The following is a 19,112-nucleotide window of genomic DNA, read 5'->3' as shown; positions in this document are numbered from 1 at the left end:
ATATGCTACTTTAAAGAACAAAGCAGCTCATGTGGTCCAAGACAGAAATTGATAAGCGTCATTAGAGATAGGTTAAATTCCAAAACGGCCCAAATGAAACGTATGACAATTATATGAACATACAATGTTTTTGTCTTACATGCCTGTGGCCAATTTTAATTCATACACATTTTATTCATTGTACGTATTCTAGATAGATAGATAGATAGATAGATACTAACTTTATTGATCCCGCGAGGGGAAATTATTTTGTTACAAGCAGCAATAGGTTACAGAGCAGCAATAGGTCACAGGTAAAAAATCTTATTATATATAAAGAAAAAAGAAAAAGAAAAATACAAGAAAAATACACATGTCACAATATATACAATTATAATATAGTAAAGATGTTATATAAAAAATGCACACTATATACACAGTGAATAGAACAAAATATGAGCTTAAAGCCAGTGTCAGTGGATGCTTGGCTTCAGATAATATATCTAGGTGACATTCAGTTGAACTTTTTTTCAAAATAGATGTGTATCAGTACTCAGTGAAATAATTTGGGGTATATCCAAAAGTTTTTTTTTTTTTTCACTTCTTCTCTTCACTACCACTCTTAACATGAAGTTAGGAGCCATGAATTGGGATGGAGACAATGTGAAAAAGCACAGACCATTTGGAACGTTTTCTTTGCAACCCGATTCTTATCGCAGCAGTATATGGCACCATTCCCGGAGTAAATATGAAACATATTTTGTCAATGATGTCATATGTCACATGTGATTATAATGACGTCACACACACACACACACACACACACACACACACACACACACACACACACACACACACACACACAACATGACACACATGTATAGTGATAATAAGCTTGAGCACTCTTTATTACTTGGATAGTGGGTACATTTTTTCCATTGAACTTGTAATGGAGGAGGGAAGGAGTGTTTATTTGCTTGGGTTGTATATTTGGACTATTCAAGCTCTGGGGCCACGAGGTGGCAGGATCCATCCACTACAGTAGAGTGAAAATTGTACACAAAGTCGAATGACTGTTTATTAGTTTGCACAGTGGTGCAAGAACTTTTCAGATTATTTACTAGTAAACGCTGCAATGCCACAATGCAAACACACTCTTTAAGTAAAAGTCCTGCATTAAAACTGTTACTCAAGTAGAAGTATCAGCAAACTGTACTTTAGTATTACAAATATAATTACTTGGTTTGCAGGATAATTGGTATTACATTAGTGTTGTATTAAGAGCCATCATATCATTGCATTAATAATTGTGTGTTAATTTGTAAGCAGACTTTTAATTATGCAGTTGGTTAAGCTGAAGCTAACTTTTCCATACTTTTGGGTAGTTTACGATATAACAATGCATCATATTTATAGGTTGAATATACAGTGTTCATCTACAAAGTATAGTTACTAGACCTGAGAGTGTAAAAAGAGTAAAAACGTGCAATATTTCACCTAAAGTGTCAAATAAGTGTAAGGTAACACAAACTGGAAAATAAATAAATACTCATTTAAAGCGTAAGTACGTTTAGCGCATAGTTTTGCACCTGAGTAGACTATCTTACAAGACAGACAAAACTCAGACCCACTCAGATTGCAAATACTACATAGAAGGTAACCTATCTCATATTTTAGTGCAAGCAGGAACTCAAGAGCGAATTTAGCCTGATTTTATTTTGAAAAATACCGGACCGGAAGTTCTTTGCTATTCTTCATCGCTAACGTAATGCTAGCTCATTCTATTGCCTGCATCTTCCACCTCGACCAAAGACTGCCAAACACAAGAAGCTGCATTTTCCGGCACATAATAAGTCTTTAATCCCGTTTTTGTTAATTGTTTAAGTAATGTAGAATGGCGTCGTGTTTTGGGAAGATTGTCGTTGGTACTTATGTGGAGATAAAGCGCAGTGATGGTAAGTTTCACCCTGTAATATGTTCCCGTCGCACTGTGCAAGTTGTCAGAGGATCTTTGTTGCTGTTGAATACAGCAACCGTTGTTCTGGCTGCAGAGCGTAACGTTCACGTTAGCTGCACGAAGTCATTACTGTTAGCTGTCAGGGCGGAGTAACGCAACATGGCCAGAGCCTTTGAATGAGCTCTCACCTTTTGTTAGCAGGCTTCTCAAGAGACCTTTGTTGTTGGCTCTTAATTCATATCGTACGACAACACCAAATGCTTTCAATTGGGAATTAACAACGCTAAAACACTAACGTTAGTACCGCTGTATAACGTCACCTAAATGGGTTATTCTGCCATGGAGTTGGCATGTAATATTAGCTACGCTAGCTAAATTGCTAACCAAGCTAACGTTAGCTAGTTCAATAGATCGGCACCAACATTAGCTTGTGGTTGGCTAAACGGTTAGCACTGCTAATGTTACCGGCCGGTGTTAATACAGCAGTAAGATATAGAAATAGAACCACCATCCATTTAGCTAACGTTAGTTGACGAGTTAGTTCCCCTTTTTGGCTGTAACGTTAGTTTATACCCAATATAATCCATTTGTTCAGGTTATTGATTGTTTACTAAACAAACACCAGTTGTTTTGGAAACCCTCTAATTGTCCAAACATTTTTAACCAAATTATATGCTATGTATCGATAATAACACCATAGACAGACATATCATAAGGTCTTAGTTACTATATTGATTATGTAAATAACTGTGTTTTTAGAAATCTCTTTTAACAAGGAAACTTATTTTAAATAATGTACATTTTGCCAATACAACGTTACAGCTCTGTGCAGCAAACAGTAGTGTAAGAAACGCTTATGACAGCTCTGTGCTTACTTCCTTACACAAGTACTGCATATTGTAACCTGCTATCAGGAAGAAGCTGTGATTACAGTAGTCACTTCAGCCTCATCAGTTTTTAAGGGTTAACAGGGAAGGAGAGAGGCTGCTTATTTGATAACTCTTCTCTATGTGAATGTAAGCTTTATTCTGCCTACCCTGTGTAGTTGTAGAGCTTTGCTTCAGGGAGCCAAAGATGTTTGAGTCATTCCTGCTAGTCCTTCCAGGGTTAGGCTACACCCAGTTTTGCAGTAAACCCTTAAACAAATAATTTGGTTTTGAACAAAGCAATTGATTGAAAATAAACAGTTCAAAGCTAGTGGCAAGGGTGTGTTTTTAACTGTCATATTGGCTGTTGTTGATGATGATGATGTCCTCAACTCGATCATCCCTGTGTGAGATGTGAAAGAGAGGGAGAGGGAGGTGGTTCCATTTCCCTGCTGGTTGGTGTTGCCTCCAGAGCAGGGATTGCCCTCTCTGGGGGGTTTCTGGCGGGGCTGGTTCAGATTCAGGCCACCGCTCCATCTGTTACAGCCAGCTCCCTAGATTCTGCCATTCATTTTGCTTGCCTGTGTTTCTTTTTCCCTGTCACAGTCAGCCGTGATGAGAGCAAGACTTCATAGAGAATCATTTTGTACTCCTACTATATATAAAATGAAATTAATTTGTATGCCGTTTTTGCAAACTATATTTTCCCTGTTCTTTTTATCTGTTACTTGGCATTCATTCTTGTGTGAACCTTGTCTTTTAAAGTAGAGTACTAGAGAGACATATGTCACCTACCAGCTTAGTGGTTATGGACTGCGTTATATTTCTCAGTCTGTGACATGGTGACACAGTTTCATCAATGAATGCCTTTGGTTTTGTTGTAAAACTGATGCTTTGAAGGCTATGTTTGTTCTTTGGGCTTAGCAGAGCTTAAAGCACCCCATCTTTAGCCCCTTCAACTAGCCTACTGGTAGGTGACAGCCAACCCATTCAGTCAGGTTTTAGTGTAGAAGTGGGACACAGTGGACAATGCATTCAGTTACACTGCATGTGTGTATGTGACGTGTATGTGAGGAAGAGGTAAGCCGATCCATACTGATTTCAGAGAGAAATTTTGTGTGTGTGTGTGTGTGTGTGTGTGTGTGTGTGTGTGTGTGTGTGTGTGTGTGTGTGTGTGTGTGTGTCTGTGTCTGCCACGGGACTGCTGCTGTGCTCTTGGACCTACATTAAGGCTTTTTACTTTTACTGCTGAAATGATTACTGATTATATCACTAGTCAAATGGCACAAAGGTGATCAAATCTGGTTAGTTATTTGAGTGACTTATCAATTACAATCTTTTCTTTTTCTTTCATTTGAGCTTGGACTAGTAACTGTCATTTAATTATTTCATAGACTGCGTGATAAATAGAAACATATTTGATAGTAGTTTAATCCATATTATAAAATATAATCTTCAGTTTCAGCCCTGTCACATTATGACACCCTGACTTCTCTGGATATGGAGGGAGAAAGTTATTATTACCGTAAATAAATGCTGTCTTGGTGATGTCAAGAAGCGATCTTTTGCGTCCCTGGGTCTCACAGCCTGTGGCTGCAACAGGTTAGATACTGTTACTGTGGCTGTGGCCTCCATTCAGGTTGTAAATCTAGTCTTCTCCATTGATAACCACACCTTTTCTACAAGCAACAACCTTTCTCAGAAGGCCTTTTCGTGGGGAACTTTTACATTATAAAAGTAAGTAAGTAAAAGATATTTGTCAGGTCTTCAACACTATATTCTTTTCATTAGTGCTTTTGGTTTAACATCTGCTCTCAATCTGTGCTGGCATTCACTCTCTACACCCACATTGTCTGGGGTCATTGTATTAAAACACACTGTGTTATGTCAACAATTGGCCTGCATGAGTATGGCCAAAATCATAATCACGGTTATTGCTCACAATTATTCTTTGATTTTAGGGACACTATTTGTATTGCACTTCAATATATAAATACTGCCTTCACTTCCATGTTGTGTTATGTTCCTGCTAATGTACAAATAATTGCATCAAAATAAAACTGGTCTTTTCTCAGTGCATCTCGTAGAAGCAAAGTAAAATTGTAACCCATCGGACTGACCAAAATAAGACTGAAATAGGTTAATCTTCACCTGAATTCAGTACGTTTTCATTTTTCTTTGTTAACACGAGTAATATATAATATATTACTTGTCTTGCTGCTACTGTTGGGTGCGCATGCAGCAGCATGGCATACAAGTAAGGCTGTTGCTGTGTGCTGGTTGATACAACAAACATCTTTTCTAATTCAGCAGAGACAGAAACGGATCACTTCATGTTACATTTCATTCATTCAAGCTTTGAAAAAGAAAGATTTGACCACTGACTTTAGCCAAAGGAAGCAGCAATGATTTGGAGGGCCTTGCCTGACCCTCTGTTGTCACCATAAATCCTCTGAGTGCTGCAGTCACTGCAGCATGGCGTGCTCTCAACACTCTCCTTAAGTAGAGGTGTAAAACTAAGCAACACATGCCCGTTCCAGCCACATTTACTGTTACCAAGGCTGTTTTTCAACCTACTGTGCCAGGTAACAGTACAAAAATGTATTATTTGCAATAAATCATGATCTGGCTGTCTTTCCACTGTGCAGACCTGGCCGTTATTGGCATAGTCGTTACTGAAGTACACTCAAAAATGTTGCATGTACAGCCAAACAGGTGCCCCATACAGGGCACAAGAAGTGAATGTTTGAAATATGAAAGGATGTGAATGATATGATGATGGCTTCACAGTCATCAGATCTGTATCCGATTGAACACCTGTAGGGGATTTTGGACTGGTGCTCTCCACCGTCAACACCAAATGAGAAAATATCTTTTGTAAGAATGGTGTTCCGTCTGTAGAGTTACAAAGAATTAGATAATTCATGCCACGGCGCATTAAAGCTGTTTTTGCCAAATTCTGGTGGCCCATCACTGTTACTATGTCACCCATCTGTTTGTAGTTAGTGCTGAATAGTGTTGTTTTTAATAAGGCCATGTCTGAGCTCTGGGTTTGAGCACTGACTCAACCCATAACATAATAATTTATGGGGACCGCTGTCATTTCTGATGAAGAGTAGGCATGGATTGTCAGGTTGACATCATTACTGTTCATTCAATTTGTATGGAAGTATTATATATCACTGAATGCCTTATGCATGCAAAATGACCAAGCTAATGTTACATTTAAATGTGAAGCAATGTCCGTTCATATCATGACATTTGTCATTTTTTGGGTAGAAAGTATTCTTTTTACCACAGTACAGTATGTATCATATAACAGTGTTGTCTAGTCATCTTCAATCAATGTTGATGTATTAAATGTATGCATATCAAAACTATAGTTGATTTAATAAGTGTATGAATTTAGTATTTTAATTAGCTTTCTTTACATTTTGCCAAATAAAACCATTGTATGTAAATCAAAGAGATGTTGAGCAGTTAAGAACACTAAAAGCATCTTTGCTCGCTAGCTTCCTGTGTCTCTGAATAATAGATGGAGGAACATTGTGTTTCCCGGGATCATGCTGGGAATTTACAGCATACAGTCAGATTCACATGGACAAAGATGGGAGGACTGAGCCGATTATTACACTGCAGACAGAGAGGCAGAGGAAAGCATGCAGGCTCGCTGCAGCAGCTGTGCTCGTCTCTATTATCAGTGATTCATTATCAAAGCTCGTAGTCAGATCTAACCTCAGCCTAATGCCGGGCTTTCATTTCAAACTTAAAGGACTTAATTGCCGCCTGATGTTTGAGGTGTCATTAAAATACAATGTGCTGTTGGTTAGTATTAATATGAGCACAGACATGATTCCATTTAATATGGCATCATTCAACATTATGTTGTGTAACAAGCTGTTTTCATTGTTCTTAGTGAAGTGTTTATGGACAGGTGATGCGATTGAGATCATGATCACAATATTGATATTAGGTTGTATACTGAAATACAGATTAAAGTGTTAAAGCAATGGCCTGTGGTCACTATTTGCATTACATGTAACCAAATTCTTCATATGTGTTAAACAGGTTCAAATCTCACTTTTGTTATTTTTGAATTACAACTTCTACATAATCATTCATTTGGACTATAACATTTTGTAGAATGATGATATAAATTCATATCATCATGCAATAAGTAAGCCCTCATTTTGCAGTGACAATGCAGCTTGAAATATGCACAAAGCTTCTCAGCATGTCCTGAGAAAACATTATATATAATGTATCAAAAACATAACCCCTCTCAGGTTTTTACAACCTTGCTGCATTTCCAAATAAAACTGGTTATAATTTCACAGACCTAGGCACAGATCTGATCAAGCTTGCAGGTGGTAATTAGGACTTTTGTAATTTACCCCACTAAATACATTACCTTGCTAATGCCCAAAGTGAGCTATAGTGAAATGTGTGTGTGTGTGTGTGTGTGTGTGTGTGTGTGTGTGTGTGTGTGTGTGTGTGTGTGTGTCAGAGAAAAAGAGATGGAACAAAAATACATTTATATGTACTTATTTATATCATTCTTACCTTTTTTCATTACTAACACATGAGGTGTTGAGTAGCACGTCTATGGCCTTTATCGCTATACTTCTAAACAATACAAATATTTCCACCATTGTTGCTACCCAATGCTGATGTTTATGTTTGTGTTTCCCCTGTCTGTGACACCTCTACAGGACGAATACACCAGGCGATGGTGACCTCACTGAATGAGGACAACGAGAGTGTCACAGTGGAGTGGATAGAAAATGGAGACACAAAAGGGAAAGAGGTAAATTACCATGTATTACCACGTAAAGCACCAGCATGTGCTTCGTTTTATCCACAGCAATAAATAACTCATGCAAAGATGTTCAGGAACTGGTGATTACACAACCAGCTTGAATGTCCGACACTCCCACCAGACAACACACTCTGTACACTGATGTGCATGAGCAAATCAAAGATGATGCGTTACAAGCTATGCCACTGGAATGTCCCATAATATGTGGCTTGTGGACAATGGGTCCAAAATTTACTTTGGTGAATATGGGGCGAAATAATTGGTCAAAATCTTTGTTCATGTTTACTTCTTCCATTGGCTTTAATTGACTTTGTGGCAAAACCCACGTGTCACAGATACAGGAAACTGACTCTAGACCATCTCCATTCTGAACTGTCTCTGACCCAACACAGCCTGGAACTCTAGACATGTGTTCCACACAGTGTGTATCCCACTATTAGTGTACATATATATATATATATATATATATATATATATATCAAATATAGTATCTATAGTCGCACTGTAAAGTTTACATTCTGTTTTTGCAGTAATTTGGACAGTGAAATTGATATCTAGTAAATCAGTATCTTCTATCATATGAAGTTCTCTCCGTCTTTTTCTCTGGTTAACAGATGGCTAACATTAGATATTGCTGATATAAAGTTATTACCTTTGCAATACAACATTCAGGCTGCCAAATTTTTAATGCAAAAATCCCATTACCACACTGTGAGTGGGATTATAATTATTTTTTTTGTGGGTATTATTGATTTAACCCATCTAGTCTTGAAAGGTGTTTGCTAAATGTTCATAGTTTCATTTAGTGTCTGTCATCTGCTTGAATACTTGTCAGTTACAATGAGTTTGTGACAAAACTATGGAGCACAGATCAACTTCAGTCCGTTACACCACAACTTGCAGCGCCTATAGAAATAGTGATAAGCTCACTTTCCCATCCTTTACAGCACTGAATGGTGGATTCAGCTTCTTTGACACATTGTGAAAGTGAAATCAAATCTCTACAATGTATCCAGCCTATGTACAAATCAAGTAAAGGTCTTTCTGGGATTAAGAATACTTTTATATTGGATAATAAACACCACCACACACTCTAGAAGTGTGTGGTGGTGTCTGTATCTACAGACATCCGGCCCTCTGCCTGTGTTTTCTCTCTTCATCTTATTTTGCTGTGTACGGTAACTTTCTGGACATTAGTAAAGAGCCTTTGGGCCCCACGTGGGGTCGTAACTCCCAGCCAATAACGGCATGCAGGGTGTGAGGCCGTCGAATACTGCTGCTTTGTCACGCCCCTCGGCGTCTTGATACCGAGACACAAGCATTGCATTCATGGGAAGAAGCACACAGCTCCAATCTCCCTCTCTCTTTCTCTCTTGCTCTCCCTCTCTCCTCTAATGTTTGCAGAGTGGCTGTCTGTCTGTTTACCGAGGCACACACAACAGCAGAGAGGGCAGGATGAAGGGTGCCCTTTGGCTGTATTCATTTCAAATCTGGCTACGGCGACACCTCCTGGAGGGTTGTGCTGAGGTGTGGGTGTGTGTGTGTGTTTCGAAACGTAATGGCCATGAAACTATTGGAAAATAAACTTTTATTTCTCGTGATTTTAGGAGAAGCACTGCCCGCGTCCTTTCCCACTTGTCCCCGTTCACACAGGGCGCGCTGCGGCACGGAGACCCATTCAGTCAAATTTCATATATATATATATATATTATTATTATTATTATTATATATATATTTGTGAGTTTTACAACATGAACAAACATCACCACAAAACTGCACAGAAAGATAGATGGGGTCTGATTTTCCATCACGTATTTACCAAAGAAATTGATTTGGTGAAACTGTTCAAATGATTATTTTGGACAATTTGGACCCACACTATTTTAGCAATAATTCGCATGTATCACACTCGTATATGGTCACATAGTTTAGTGATTAATGTTACACATCAACATTTGTACTGCAGTGCGTTTCAAGGACAAAACATGAGATGCTACTTTGCTAAAAAAGAAAGTTTGGAAAAGAGGCTTTGATGGTCCCTGGTAACCGAATATCAAGTTATAATCGACCAGTCTAATGTGTTTAGAGGTCTGTGTGGTTATACTGGAGCAGCTGCTGTGATACAGTTAAACATGATGCAGCTCTTCTTAGAGGCTGCAGCTTTATCAACATATCAGTCCTCCATAAAGTCTGTCTAACATTTGATCGTGTCGTCAGTTATTGTTGACTAATTTAAAAAGGAGAGGGAGGGAGGGATGGGCTTGCTTGATCGGTGAAATGTGCTTCTCGTGTGAACAGCTGTGCTACTGCTCGCGAGACAATTGTACTAGCGCAGCACTTCCGCGTCCAGTGTGAACTCCGTTATAAGTCTAATATGCCAAACATCAATTCGTTGCCATTCACATAATCTGTTGGTATCAATACTTCTCTGTTTTTGAACAGATCGACTTGGAGAGTATATTTGCACTTAACCCAGATGTGGCTCCAGATGAGGAAATCGCCCCTAGTCCAGAGAGTCCTCCCCCACCTACACCCACATGTGTGAAGGTCAACAAAATTGCCAAGGTGAGTACCTCTATGCCCCCCCCCCCCTACCCCATCTGTCAACAAGTGGAACAAATCAGTGTAATACAAAAACACAACTTCTTTATGTATCTTTTGATTGTCTGCCTCCATGTGAGGGAGAGTGCAGCTTAGACTTAGACTTGCTCGGGGAGTCATGTGGCTGCAGTTTGCAGGACCTTAATATAGAACCTGGATCCTTCTAAGTAACCAACTAATTGGTGCTGTTAAGTACACTGTGTGTGGTACACAGTAGATTAGGACTGCTCCATTTTGTCACATTCACACTGGGATTATTTTGGTAAATATTGCAACCTGCTGTACAGTACAATATTCATTCAACTTTTAAACATATGAAACATTTGAAGTGAAAACTGTGATGCAATGTGAAATAAGGGAAGCTGCGTGAATATAACTCATCCTCACAAAAAATATACAGTTACAGCCTTTTGTGATTTGGACAAAACAGTCTTATATAATAATATTATGTTTATAATATTAAATAGAGATATCATATTGTATAATCTGCTTTATTATAAGCGGATGTTACGCAGAGCCGTGACATCATACCCGGGGGAAAATCAAAATAAAAACACCGACATGGGGGAAAAGGTTTAAAACTGAATGGAAAAAATATGTATTGTTTCCTTTTTCGGGTCCAGGACAGCTAGATGTGTAAAAGTGAAATTAGGAATCACTGAACCTTATACCTCTTATCTTAGAATATATTAATGTAGCTTTTGTTTTTTCTTTCAGAATCGTCGGACGATAGCCCCTACTAAGAATGACACTCCATCCAGGGATAACAGAGGTTTGTTTCATTCACTGCTCTGGGAATAGTTCAATTATCTTCTCCTTCTTGCGCTTTAATCTTGAAAATGAACTCGGGAATCAAAAAGAAAAGCAATGATCCAGTGACCAGTACTATCACATTGCTTAGATCTCACCCTAGAACACGAGTTGCAAATTCGGGGTAAAAGTCACCCATGGTCAAAGTGATTTTAATTAAAAAAATGTAAGTTTAAAACAGTGAGTACATGTTTAATACCACACTAAAAAGTGGTGTGTTAGCAGCATGCAAGTCAAAATGTGTCTTTCTTAATCTTTGTGGGTTTGTGTTTTCAGTGATTCCGACCCGGGCCAGACAACCACAACCTCAACAACCAGAGCCTGCACCACCACCACCACCACCACCGTCTCTGCAGCCTGCACAGCTCACTCAAGCTCAGACACAACAGCAGCTGCAGAATGGTAACATGATTAAAACAGTCGTTTGTTTGTAATTAACCTAAAGCCTAAACTGTGACCTTTTTCCAGAAAATAGTATTTTTAGGGAACCAGTTTGGCCTAAAGTTGAATAATTATCTTTGGGTTCAAATGCTAAATCCAGATATGGTTCCTTTGGACGCCAATGCTTTTTAACATTTGCAGTATTTTAGATCAATTGATATAGGCCATCTGTAAAACTATTAATGTGTTTTTGTTGGCCGCATGTTTATCACAGAATCCTCACATCACCCGATATCCAGAAAGGAGTCGGGACAGCTTTGTATGTATCACCTGCATGTTTCCCCTGCCCTCAATGCCTCATGGTGATTCTGTTAGAGCTCCCAATAGAAACTGAGAGTCCTCTAGTCTTATGAGAAGATTGTACACCCAAAATGTTACTATTCCGAGCTGTGGTGTGGTGGTGAAATAGCATAAAACGCAATCCATCCAGCAAACAGGCTCCCTGGGTATTAGACAGGGTTGCTGCTGGTCTTTTCCCTGATTTCTGCTGAGTCACACGCAGGCACACACATGGAAAAACCTGTGGCGCTGTGCGTTACTCCTCAAGGCTCAGACGACATCAATAACCGTTTTCTTTATCATCCATTCCTTCTTACTGCTCACTGTCATTTGATGAACAAAGAGGAGGATGAGGGAAACGCCTTGTTCTCTCACAGCCTGCGAGACAGAGTCACAATCAGTGATGGTGTTGCATCTCTCTTATACTGCCTTGTCCTGGTGCTGAGCCAGCTCATCTTTTCCTCCCAGATTAGAGCAGATTAATAATCCCTCTGCTCTCATAGTCTGTTTTCGGGGACTGGGGCCAACGTCAGGTCATGACTGTATTACAGAGCTTCGCCCGGGCTTTACAGTGGGAAGCTGTGGCTGTAGCAGCGAGCTGGGGCTAATCAGATAACACTGTTTTATTATGAACAGTGCAAGCAATGTTTGCTAACTCGCGTTCTCTTATTATGGTTGTGATTGACCTGAACAATACTAATCTGTGGGTGTGCGGTGCTGGGAGATTTGGAATGAGCTTCTATTGATTGCTGGTTGATTGAAACAATGTTGTAATCATACTTGATTTGAAACCACCTCATTTTATTTGGAGTAATTGCAGTTAATACAAGGCACATATCTCGATTATGAGTTACATGTTTTATCAGTCTCTCGGTCCAGTTGTGTTTTAGGATGTACTGTAGATAGAAGGGATAAACGAGGAGAGAAGGTTTAGAACATACTGTAAGAGCCTTTTGTCGGTTATGTAGAGAAAGAAGCTAGTGTTTATACTAGAGGCACTGTGTGCCAGCCACTGCATCGCAGTCTGTGCTTGAGCTCTATTACTGCTTTTCTTTGTTGGATTTAGCCCAAAGTCTCCCTTCTGTTTGAAAGACTACCATGAGAAAGGAAAGATACTGTTCAAGCCAAGCAAAAAGGAAGGACAGAGGAAGTAGAAGAGACCAAAAGGATATGTGAAAAGGCAGTAGCGTTACTGTTTCTCTTGTCTTCATGGCAGCGAGGAGGAAGTCAAACTGCGTGAAGGAGGTGGAGAAACTGCAGGAGAAGAGAGAGAGACGCCGGCTTCAGCAGCAGGAGCTCAGGGAGAAGAGAGCTCAGGTACATCAATACTATCCTTCTTCCTAATAATCCAAATATATTTATGTGATCTTGATGACCACTTACATTCTTGATATTGAGATGATATATTGAAATGCATAAGAATGATTTACCTATTGGTGAACAAGCCGGCACATCTCTTCTTGCCCTCCTCCAGGAGGTGGATACCACCATCCCCAACTATGAGATCATGTACATGATCCGAGATTTCCGAGCCAGTCTAGACTACCGGCCCCTGACCACAGCGGATCTGGTAAGTAGATGTAACTTCTCTTCTGGTCGACGTCATCCTTTACAAAACTATGCTGATAACATGTGTCGGCACATTGTAAGAATATGGCTGTGCATAATCTACACGATTCTCCTGGAGAACAAGCTGCAGCTTAAAACATCACCCATGATCCTCTAAAGTGTGGAGGTATTTTAGACAGAGGCCCAACAGTGTACAACTGCGACGCACGAACACTTCCGAAAGCATCCTGGAGTGCTTTGTCAAGACGGCACTTTACAGTTGAATACAAATATTGGATAATATCTTGTTACATTTGTTAGTTTTGATGATTGAGTAAAGTATTATATTATATTAATCATCAAGTTTTTATGTTACATTGATCAGGAAATATATATAATATATATATAATCTTCAATAAATTGGTCGTTAGATTAATCATGTAATGTGCAGCACTATTTAGATGTTGACCCTCAGCAACAATATAATAAAATGTTGGTCTTTGTGTCACTGTCCAGATTGAAGAGCACAGAATATGTGTGTGTGTGAGGAAACGTCCACTCAACAAGAAAGGTAAGGACTACGTCGGTAACAACATTGGTCTTGTGACCCTCATTGTGTGTTGTACTCTATTTAAAATGTTTTCCTCCAAAGTATTAATGTCTCTGCTTTGTTCCAGAGCTGTCCATGAAGGATCTGGATGTGATCACCATTCCCAGTAAGGACGTGGTGATGGTTCATGAACCAAAACAGAAAGTGGACCTGACCCGCTACCTGGAGAACCAGACTTTCCGCTTTGACTACGCCTTTGATGACAGCACCACCAATGAGATGGTTTACAGGTTTGTAATGACACATTAACAAATAGACCAAACTGTTTGTGTTTGCTCTAATAGTTTGCAGAAGTTACACCTGACTAGTCAATCTGATTTAGAATAAGGCGTCATTTTGCAGAACTGAATTAACATATTTCTTGTTCGAGCTTGCTTTTACAGATAAGTAGTGAAGAAATGTGTCTTTTGTCTCCTCCTGCAGGTTCACTGCCAGACCTCTAGTGGAGACCATTTTTGAGAGAGGCATGGCCACTTGCTTTGCCTATGGGCAGACAGGCAGTGGAAAAACACATGTGAGTCACATGCAATGGAAAAAAAGCAAAAACCATATCACGTACTTGAGATCCAACCTAATTGTTTCTATTGAGAGTTTTGCTCTGTTTTATTACTCTTGCATATTGTCATATTTTAGACTATGGGTGGAGATTTCTCTGGGAAGAACCAAGACTGCGCTAAAGGAGTCTATGCATTAGCTGGTGAGTCAGTGAGCTATGTTTTCTGAGCTAATTTATTGTCTTCTAGTGAGTACATCAAATAACATTTGTTTGGTTATTCTGTTACGTTTTGGTTTGCTCTGATGAAATGTCTCTTCTCATGCAGCTCGGGATGTATTTCTCATGTTGAAGAAACCCAACTACAAGAAGTTAGATCTACAAGTGTACGCAACCTTCTTCGAAATTTACAGCGGAAAGGCAAGTGATATGTAATCGTATGTTTGTTAGTTTCTTCCCTAAATAAAGCATTAACCAATGCTGACTGTGTCTGTATGATCAGGTGTTTGACCTGCTGAATCGTAAAGCTAAGCTGAGGGTGCTGGAGGACGGGAAACAGCAAGTCCAGGTGGTTGGGCTTCAGGAGAAGGACGTCAAGTGCACAGAGGAGGTCTTGAAACTCATAGAAGTGGGCAACAGCTGCAGGTAGAACAACAGACTTATATTTGTTTTTGCATTTTTGTTCTGCATAAAATAAGTCAGTCAATTATTTCGCAAATGGCTCTTACTAGAATATGACATCATATTCCTTGTACTGTGTTCATGGCAAATAACAGAAAGTTGTGCACATTGTTTGCCTTTTCCCTCCCCGACAGTTGTTCTTTTCTTGCTCTCTCCATCCTTGTTTGCCGTTTGTTAATTTTTATGTCTCCTTCATCTCACTCCCAGAACATCAGGGCAGACATCAGCCAACGCCCACTCATCTCGCAGCCACGCCGTTTTCCAGATCATTCTTCGGAGGAAGGGGAAAATGCACGGCAAGTTCTCCCTCATTGACCTCGCAGGCAACGAGAGGGGGGCGGATACATCTAGTGCTGACCGCCAAACCCGTCTGGAGGGAGCTGAGATCAACAAAAGCCTGCTTGCCCTCAAGGTTTGTTGACATCGGGGGCAGTAGCTCTGTATAAGACTGCTAAGCATTTACTACTAACTGTAAAATACTCAGTGGTTCGAAATATCTTCTTTTTTTTTTTTTAACCATACAATGCGTCTGCTTTTGTTTCAGGAGTGTATCAGGGCTCTTGGCCGTAACAAGCCTCACACTCCATTCAGAGCCAGTAAACTGACTCAGGTCCTGAGAGACTCTTTCATCGGGGAGAATTCACGCACATGCATGGTCGGTGAATTGCCTTCAATATCCTGTGTCTTTATACTGTATGTCTCCCAGATGGTATTAATCTGAATGATCTTCTCTTTCTCTGCACAGATTGCAACAATCTCTCCCGGTATGACGTCCTGTGAGAATACCCTCAACACACTACGCTACGCCAACAGGTGGGAATATGTTGATCAACAGTGATTTGGACAATGCCTTAAAGCCTCAGGAACCAATAGAACGTAGACAATGTTATAACATTATAGCTCTTTTATTTCCTCTATAATCCCCAGTAACTTTTGTATAGATTGAAATTAGCTGTGCCAATGTTGTTATTGTACATGTCTCTGCCAACTCTCTGTAGTTCTGTCTGACGCTCTCATATCCCCACTTCTTTTCCTGCTTTGTTTCCCTCTTCTCCCGTCTTCTGCTGCTCTGTGCCGCTGTGTAGAGTGAAGGAGTTTGGGATTAGTCCGTCTGACATCCCCTTCTCCCAGGGCGGTCAGGGGAGCCGCTCTGATCACTCGCCCACCAATACCTTTGACTATGATGACTTTGCTGCTACCTCTCCCAGCAGGTCAAGCAATCCCCAAAGCACAACACACCGCAAGCATACACACACACACACACACACACACACACACACACACACACACACACACACACACACACACAATGCATGCTCCCCCTCCAGGTATTTATTACGTCATAATCTATACATCCATGAGCTCATTTCAGCAGTTTTCATGCACTTCATCAGCTGTTCACTGTGGAAGACCTCCACTGTCGTCTTATCCTTTCTGTTCATCATCTACATGACTAGACACTTTTCATCCTCTTCCCCTGCTTCAACTTCCACTTTTATCTTTGCCAAAGCTCGTGGACATAACCTGTTTTTTTCTTTTCATTGACTCCTGAAAACCAAGTCACGATGCTCCCATCCTGTGCTGTCTGTGAATGCCTCTGACCCCACAGTAGACTTCATACCCACAATCTAACAGTGGCCATGCACAGCATGGCTCTGTGCTGTGAAAGAAACGCTCCCAACCAGTTCTTTTCTCTGCAGGGTGAAGGAGCTGACAGTGGACCCCAACCAAGTGATGGACGGGGGTCGACCCAACATTAATGCCGTCAACCAGCTGGACCTTTTAGACGAGGACTGGCTGAGCATCTCGCCGCAGAGAGACGACCTCAAACTGCTCTGTGAGCAGAATGTAAGTACACAAGGTCTCGCACTATATGTAGCCTCATAACACAATGTCAATACACAAAAGATTTGTTCACTTTTTGTAACTGCTGAAGCTGCTAAATCTGCTTCTGTGTCCCTTTCTGACCCTACGTTTCCCAGGAGGAGGAAGTGTCTCCGCAGCTCTTTACTTTCCACGAGGCGGTGTCTCAGTTAGTGGAGATGGAGGAGCAGGTCCTGGAGGACCACCGAGCTGTTTTCCAGGTCAGAATACTAAAGAAAACATACACAGCTATTTAAATACTCGCTCACACGCTTATGTCCACATACATGACAGACATGTCATCTTCTATGAAGGACTTTTCTCATTTCTATACATGAAGGTATACGAGGACAGTGAGATAACGACTTGTCTAAACTTTGAATAAAATAAGTTTTCCCTGTTGTCTCTAGAAAGTGTAACACTTCTAATCTGGCAATCCAAAAATCCATCAGCATTACTTTGGGTGATGATTTCAAACATATTAACAAAGTCAAATGCGTCCCGCAACAGTTTCATAATGGGGGTCAACCGGCACACGCCTTTGTTTTAGGACAATGGGGTTAATCATTATAAGAACACAGGTACGAACAACGCTGCGGTCTAAGAACATGTGGTGAATCCTAGGACCATTCCTAAGAACAACTTTAAGATATTTGTGATTGAGGCCCATTCATCTCGGGCTCCCATAAACTAAATATGCACTTGTACGGTATGTGTCCTCTGTGAGCAGGAGTCCATCAGATGGCTGGAGGATGAAAAGGTACTGCTGGAGATGACGGAGGAGGTGGATTATGACGTGGAGTCGTACGCCACTCAACTGGAGCAGATCCTAGACCAGAAGATAGAAATCCTCACGGAGCTCCGAGGTATGACTGAACCACACGTTTGGCCCGTTGACGACGATACTTACCGCTCCGGCAAACACTAATCCATGTTTTTACAACAATGTTTTTTCCCTCTCAGATAAAGTGAAGTCATTCCGCTCTACACTCCAGGAGGAGGAGCAAGCAAGTAAGCAGATCAATCCCAAGAGGCCACGTGCTCTTTAGAGAGCTGAGAGGGAAGCAGTTTAAGTGGCACATACAGAAGCAAAACCACTAGACGTTCAGCACAACCCGGGCCGTCTCCAGCAGCTGTGAAGGTGGAATAAAAGAACAGTCTGACGTACCGACGGGTTCAAGGATTTGAAGCATTTATTTTGATCCCTCTCCTAACAAAACTGGCTGTTCATTCACTTTGGTCTCGTTAGAAAACTTAGGAAGGACAATAGTTGTATTTCCTTCATGGAGAATGTTTAGTCTCCACTCTCTGTTCTTATTAAATTATTTTCTTTTATACTTGTTTGTACTTTCTTTGAACAGAATATTTTTCACCTGGTTTCAGAAGAGATCTTCATCGAACATGTTTTTAAGGTTTAACTTACAAAACCAGTATTTGATTTGTGGTTGCCCTGGCTGACATGTCTGCATGTGCACTCTGTGATAGCGTACGCACGCCACTGTCGTTGGTTTTTATGCTTTTGGGTCCTCCGTTGGCATTGTAAAGTCATATTATTATAAGTGGTCTCTTCTCTCTGTTCCTTCCTTCTCAGAGCTTTTACCAGCTTGGAAGAAGCCTTTAACCACAGCGTGCTTCTTCCCTTGTTTCCTTTCCTCGTGTCCCAGAGGATTTTACATGTAGTTTGCTTCAGTTTGTGCCATGTCGCTCTATGTGGCAACTGATTTAAAAACTCTTACTTAACGTAAACAATGTTTTCCACCCATGTTAAACACTTTGTTATAAAACTAGGAACAACTGCTATTAATACATGTATAGTAAAACCCACTGATCTACCATGGGTCATGTTTCAGTGTTTGCACCGGATGTAATGCTGGATGAAGAATAAAGATTCATGTGTTTCATTTAAAACGGCTTTTGTGACAATAAGTTATCCAAACACAAAGGACTGAATAACTTTCATCAAAGCCATCTTCCACCACCTCTGACATCTATCACAGGAACCAGAGGAGGTGGTTTAGAGTACTGTGCCAGATGTTTATATTGCTGTCTGTGGACAGATGTTATCAACACGATAGCGTCACAGTGCAACATGCAGTCAGGAAACTTTACTGGTGTGTTTAAAGGAATGTTATGACTTCTTTATGATGAACATACGATACTATGAC

The 19,112-nt window shown here is 40.4% G+C and overlaps 1 protein-coding gene across 4 annotated transcripts; it reads left to right on the top strand.

Moving 5' to 3' along the window:
- The first annotated feature begins 1,743 nt into the window (after positions 1 to 1,743).
- kif2a (kinesin family member 2a) lies at positions 1,744 to 18,855 on the top strand. Of its 4 annotated transcripts, XM_068703664.1 has the most exons (22): positions 1,744 to 1,934; positions 7,515 to 7,609; positions 10,064 to 10,186; positions 10,940 to 10,994; positions 11,309 to 11,434; positions 11,688 to 11,732; positions 12,969 to 13,069; positions 13,227 to 13,322; positions 13,817 to 13,871; positions 13,978 to 14,140; positions 14,334 to 14,424; positions 14,544 to 14,607; positions 14,732 to 14,823; positions 14,906 to 15,048; positions 15,292 to 15,496; positions 15,629 to 15,739; positions 15,830 to 15,897; positions 16,170 to 16,295; positions 16,785 to 16,932; positions 17,067 to 17,168; positions 17,678 to 17,813; positions 17,911 to 18,855. In XM_068703664.1, the coding sequence occupies exons 1-22, from the start codon at positions 1,874 to 1,876 to the stop codon at positions 17,994 to 17,996; spliced, it is 2,292 nt and encodes a 763-aa protein (XP_068559765.1). In that variant the 5' UTR covers positions 1,744 to 1,873; the 3' UTR covers positions 17,997 to 18,855. The 4 variants fall into 4 exon arrangements, with proteins under 4 accessions (XP_068559765.1, XP_068559766.1, XP_068559767.1 ...); XM_068703665.1 differs by lacking the exon at positions 11,688 to 11,732; XM_068703666.1 differs by lacking the exon at positions 16,170 to 16,295.
- The last annotated feature ends 257 nt before the right edge of the window (positions 18,856 to 19,112 follow it).

The sequence above is a fragment of the Cebidichthys violaceus genome, unplaced genomic scaffold, assembly GCF_023349555.1.
Source record: "Cebidichthys violaceus isolate CVI_PGR_0920_01 unplaced genomic scaffold, fCebVio1.0.p SCAF_9, whole genome shotgun sequence".
Classification (NCBI taxonomy): Eukaryota; Metazoa; Chordata; class Actinopteri; order Perciformes; family Stichaeidae; genus Cebidichthys; species Cebidichthys violaceus.
This window is presented reverse-complemented; position numbering and strand designations above follow the sequence as displayed.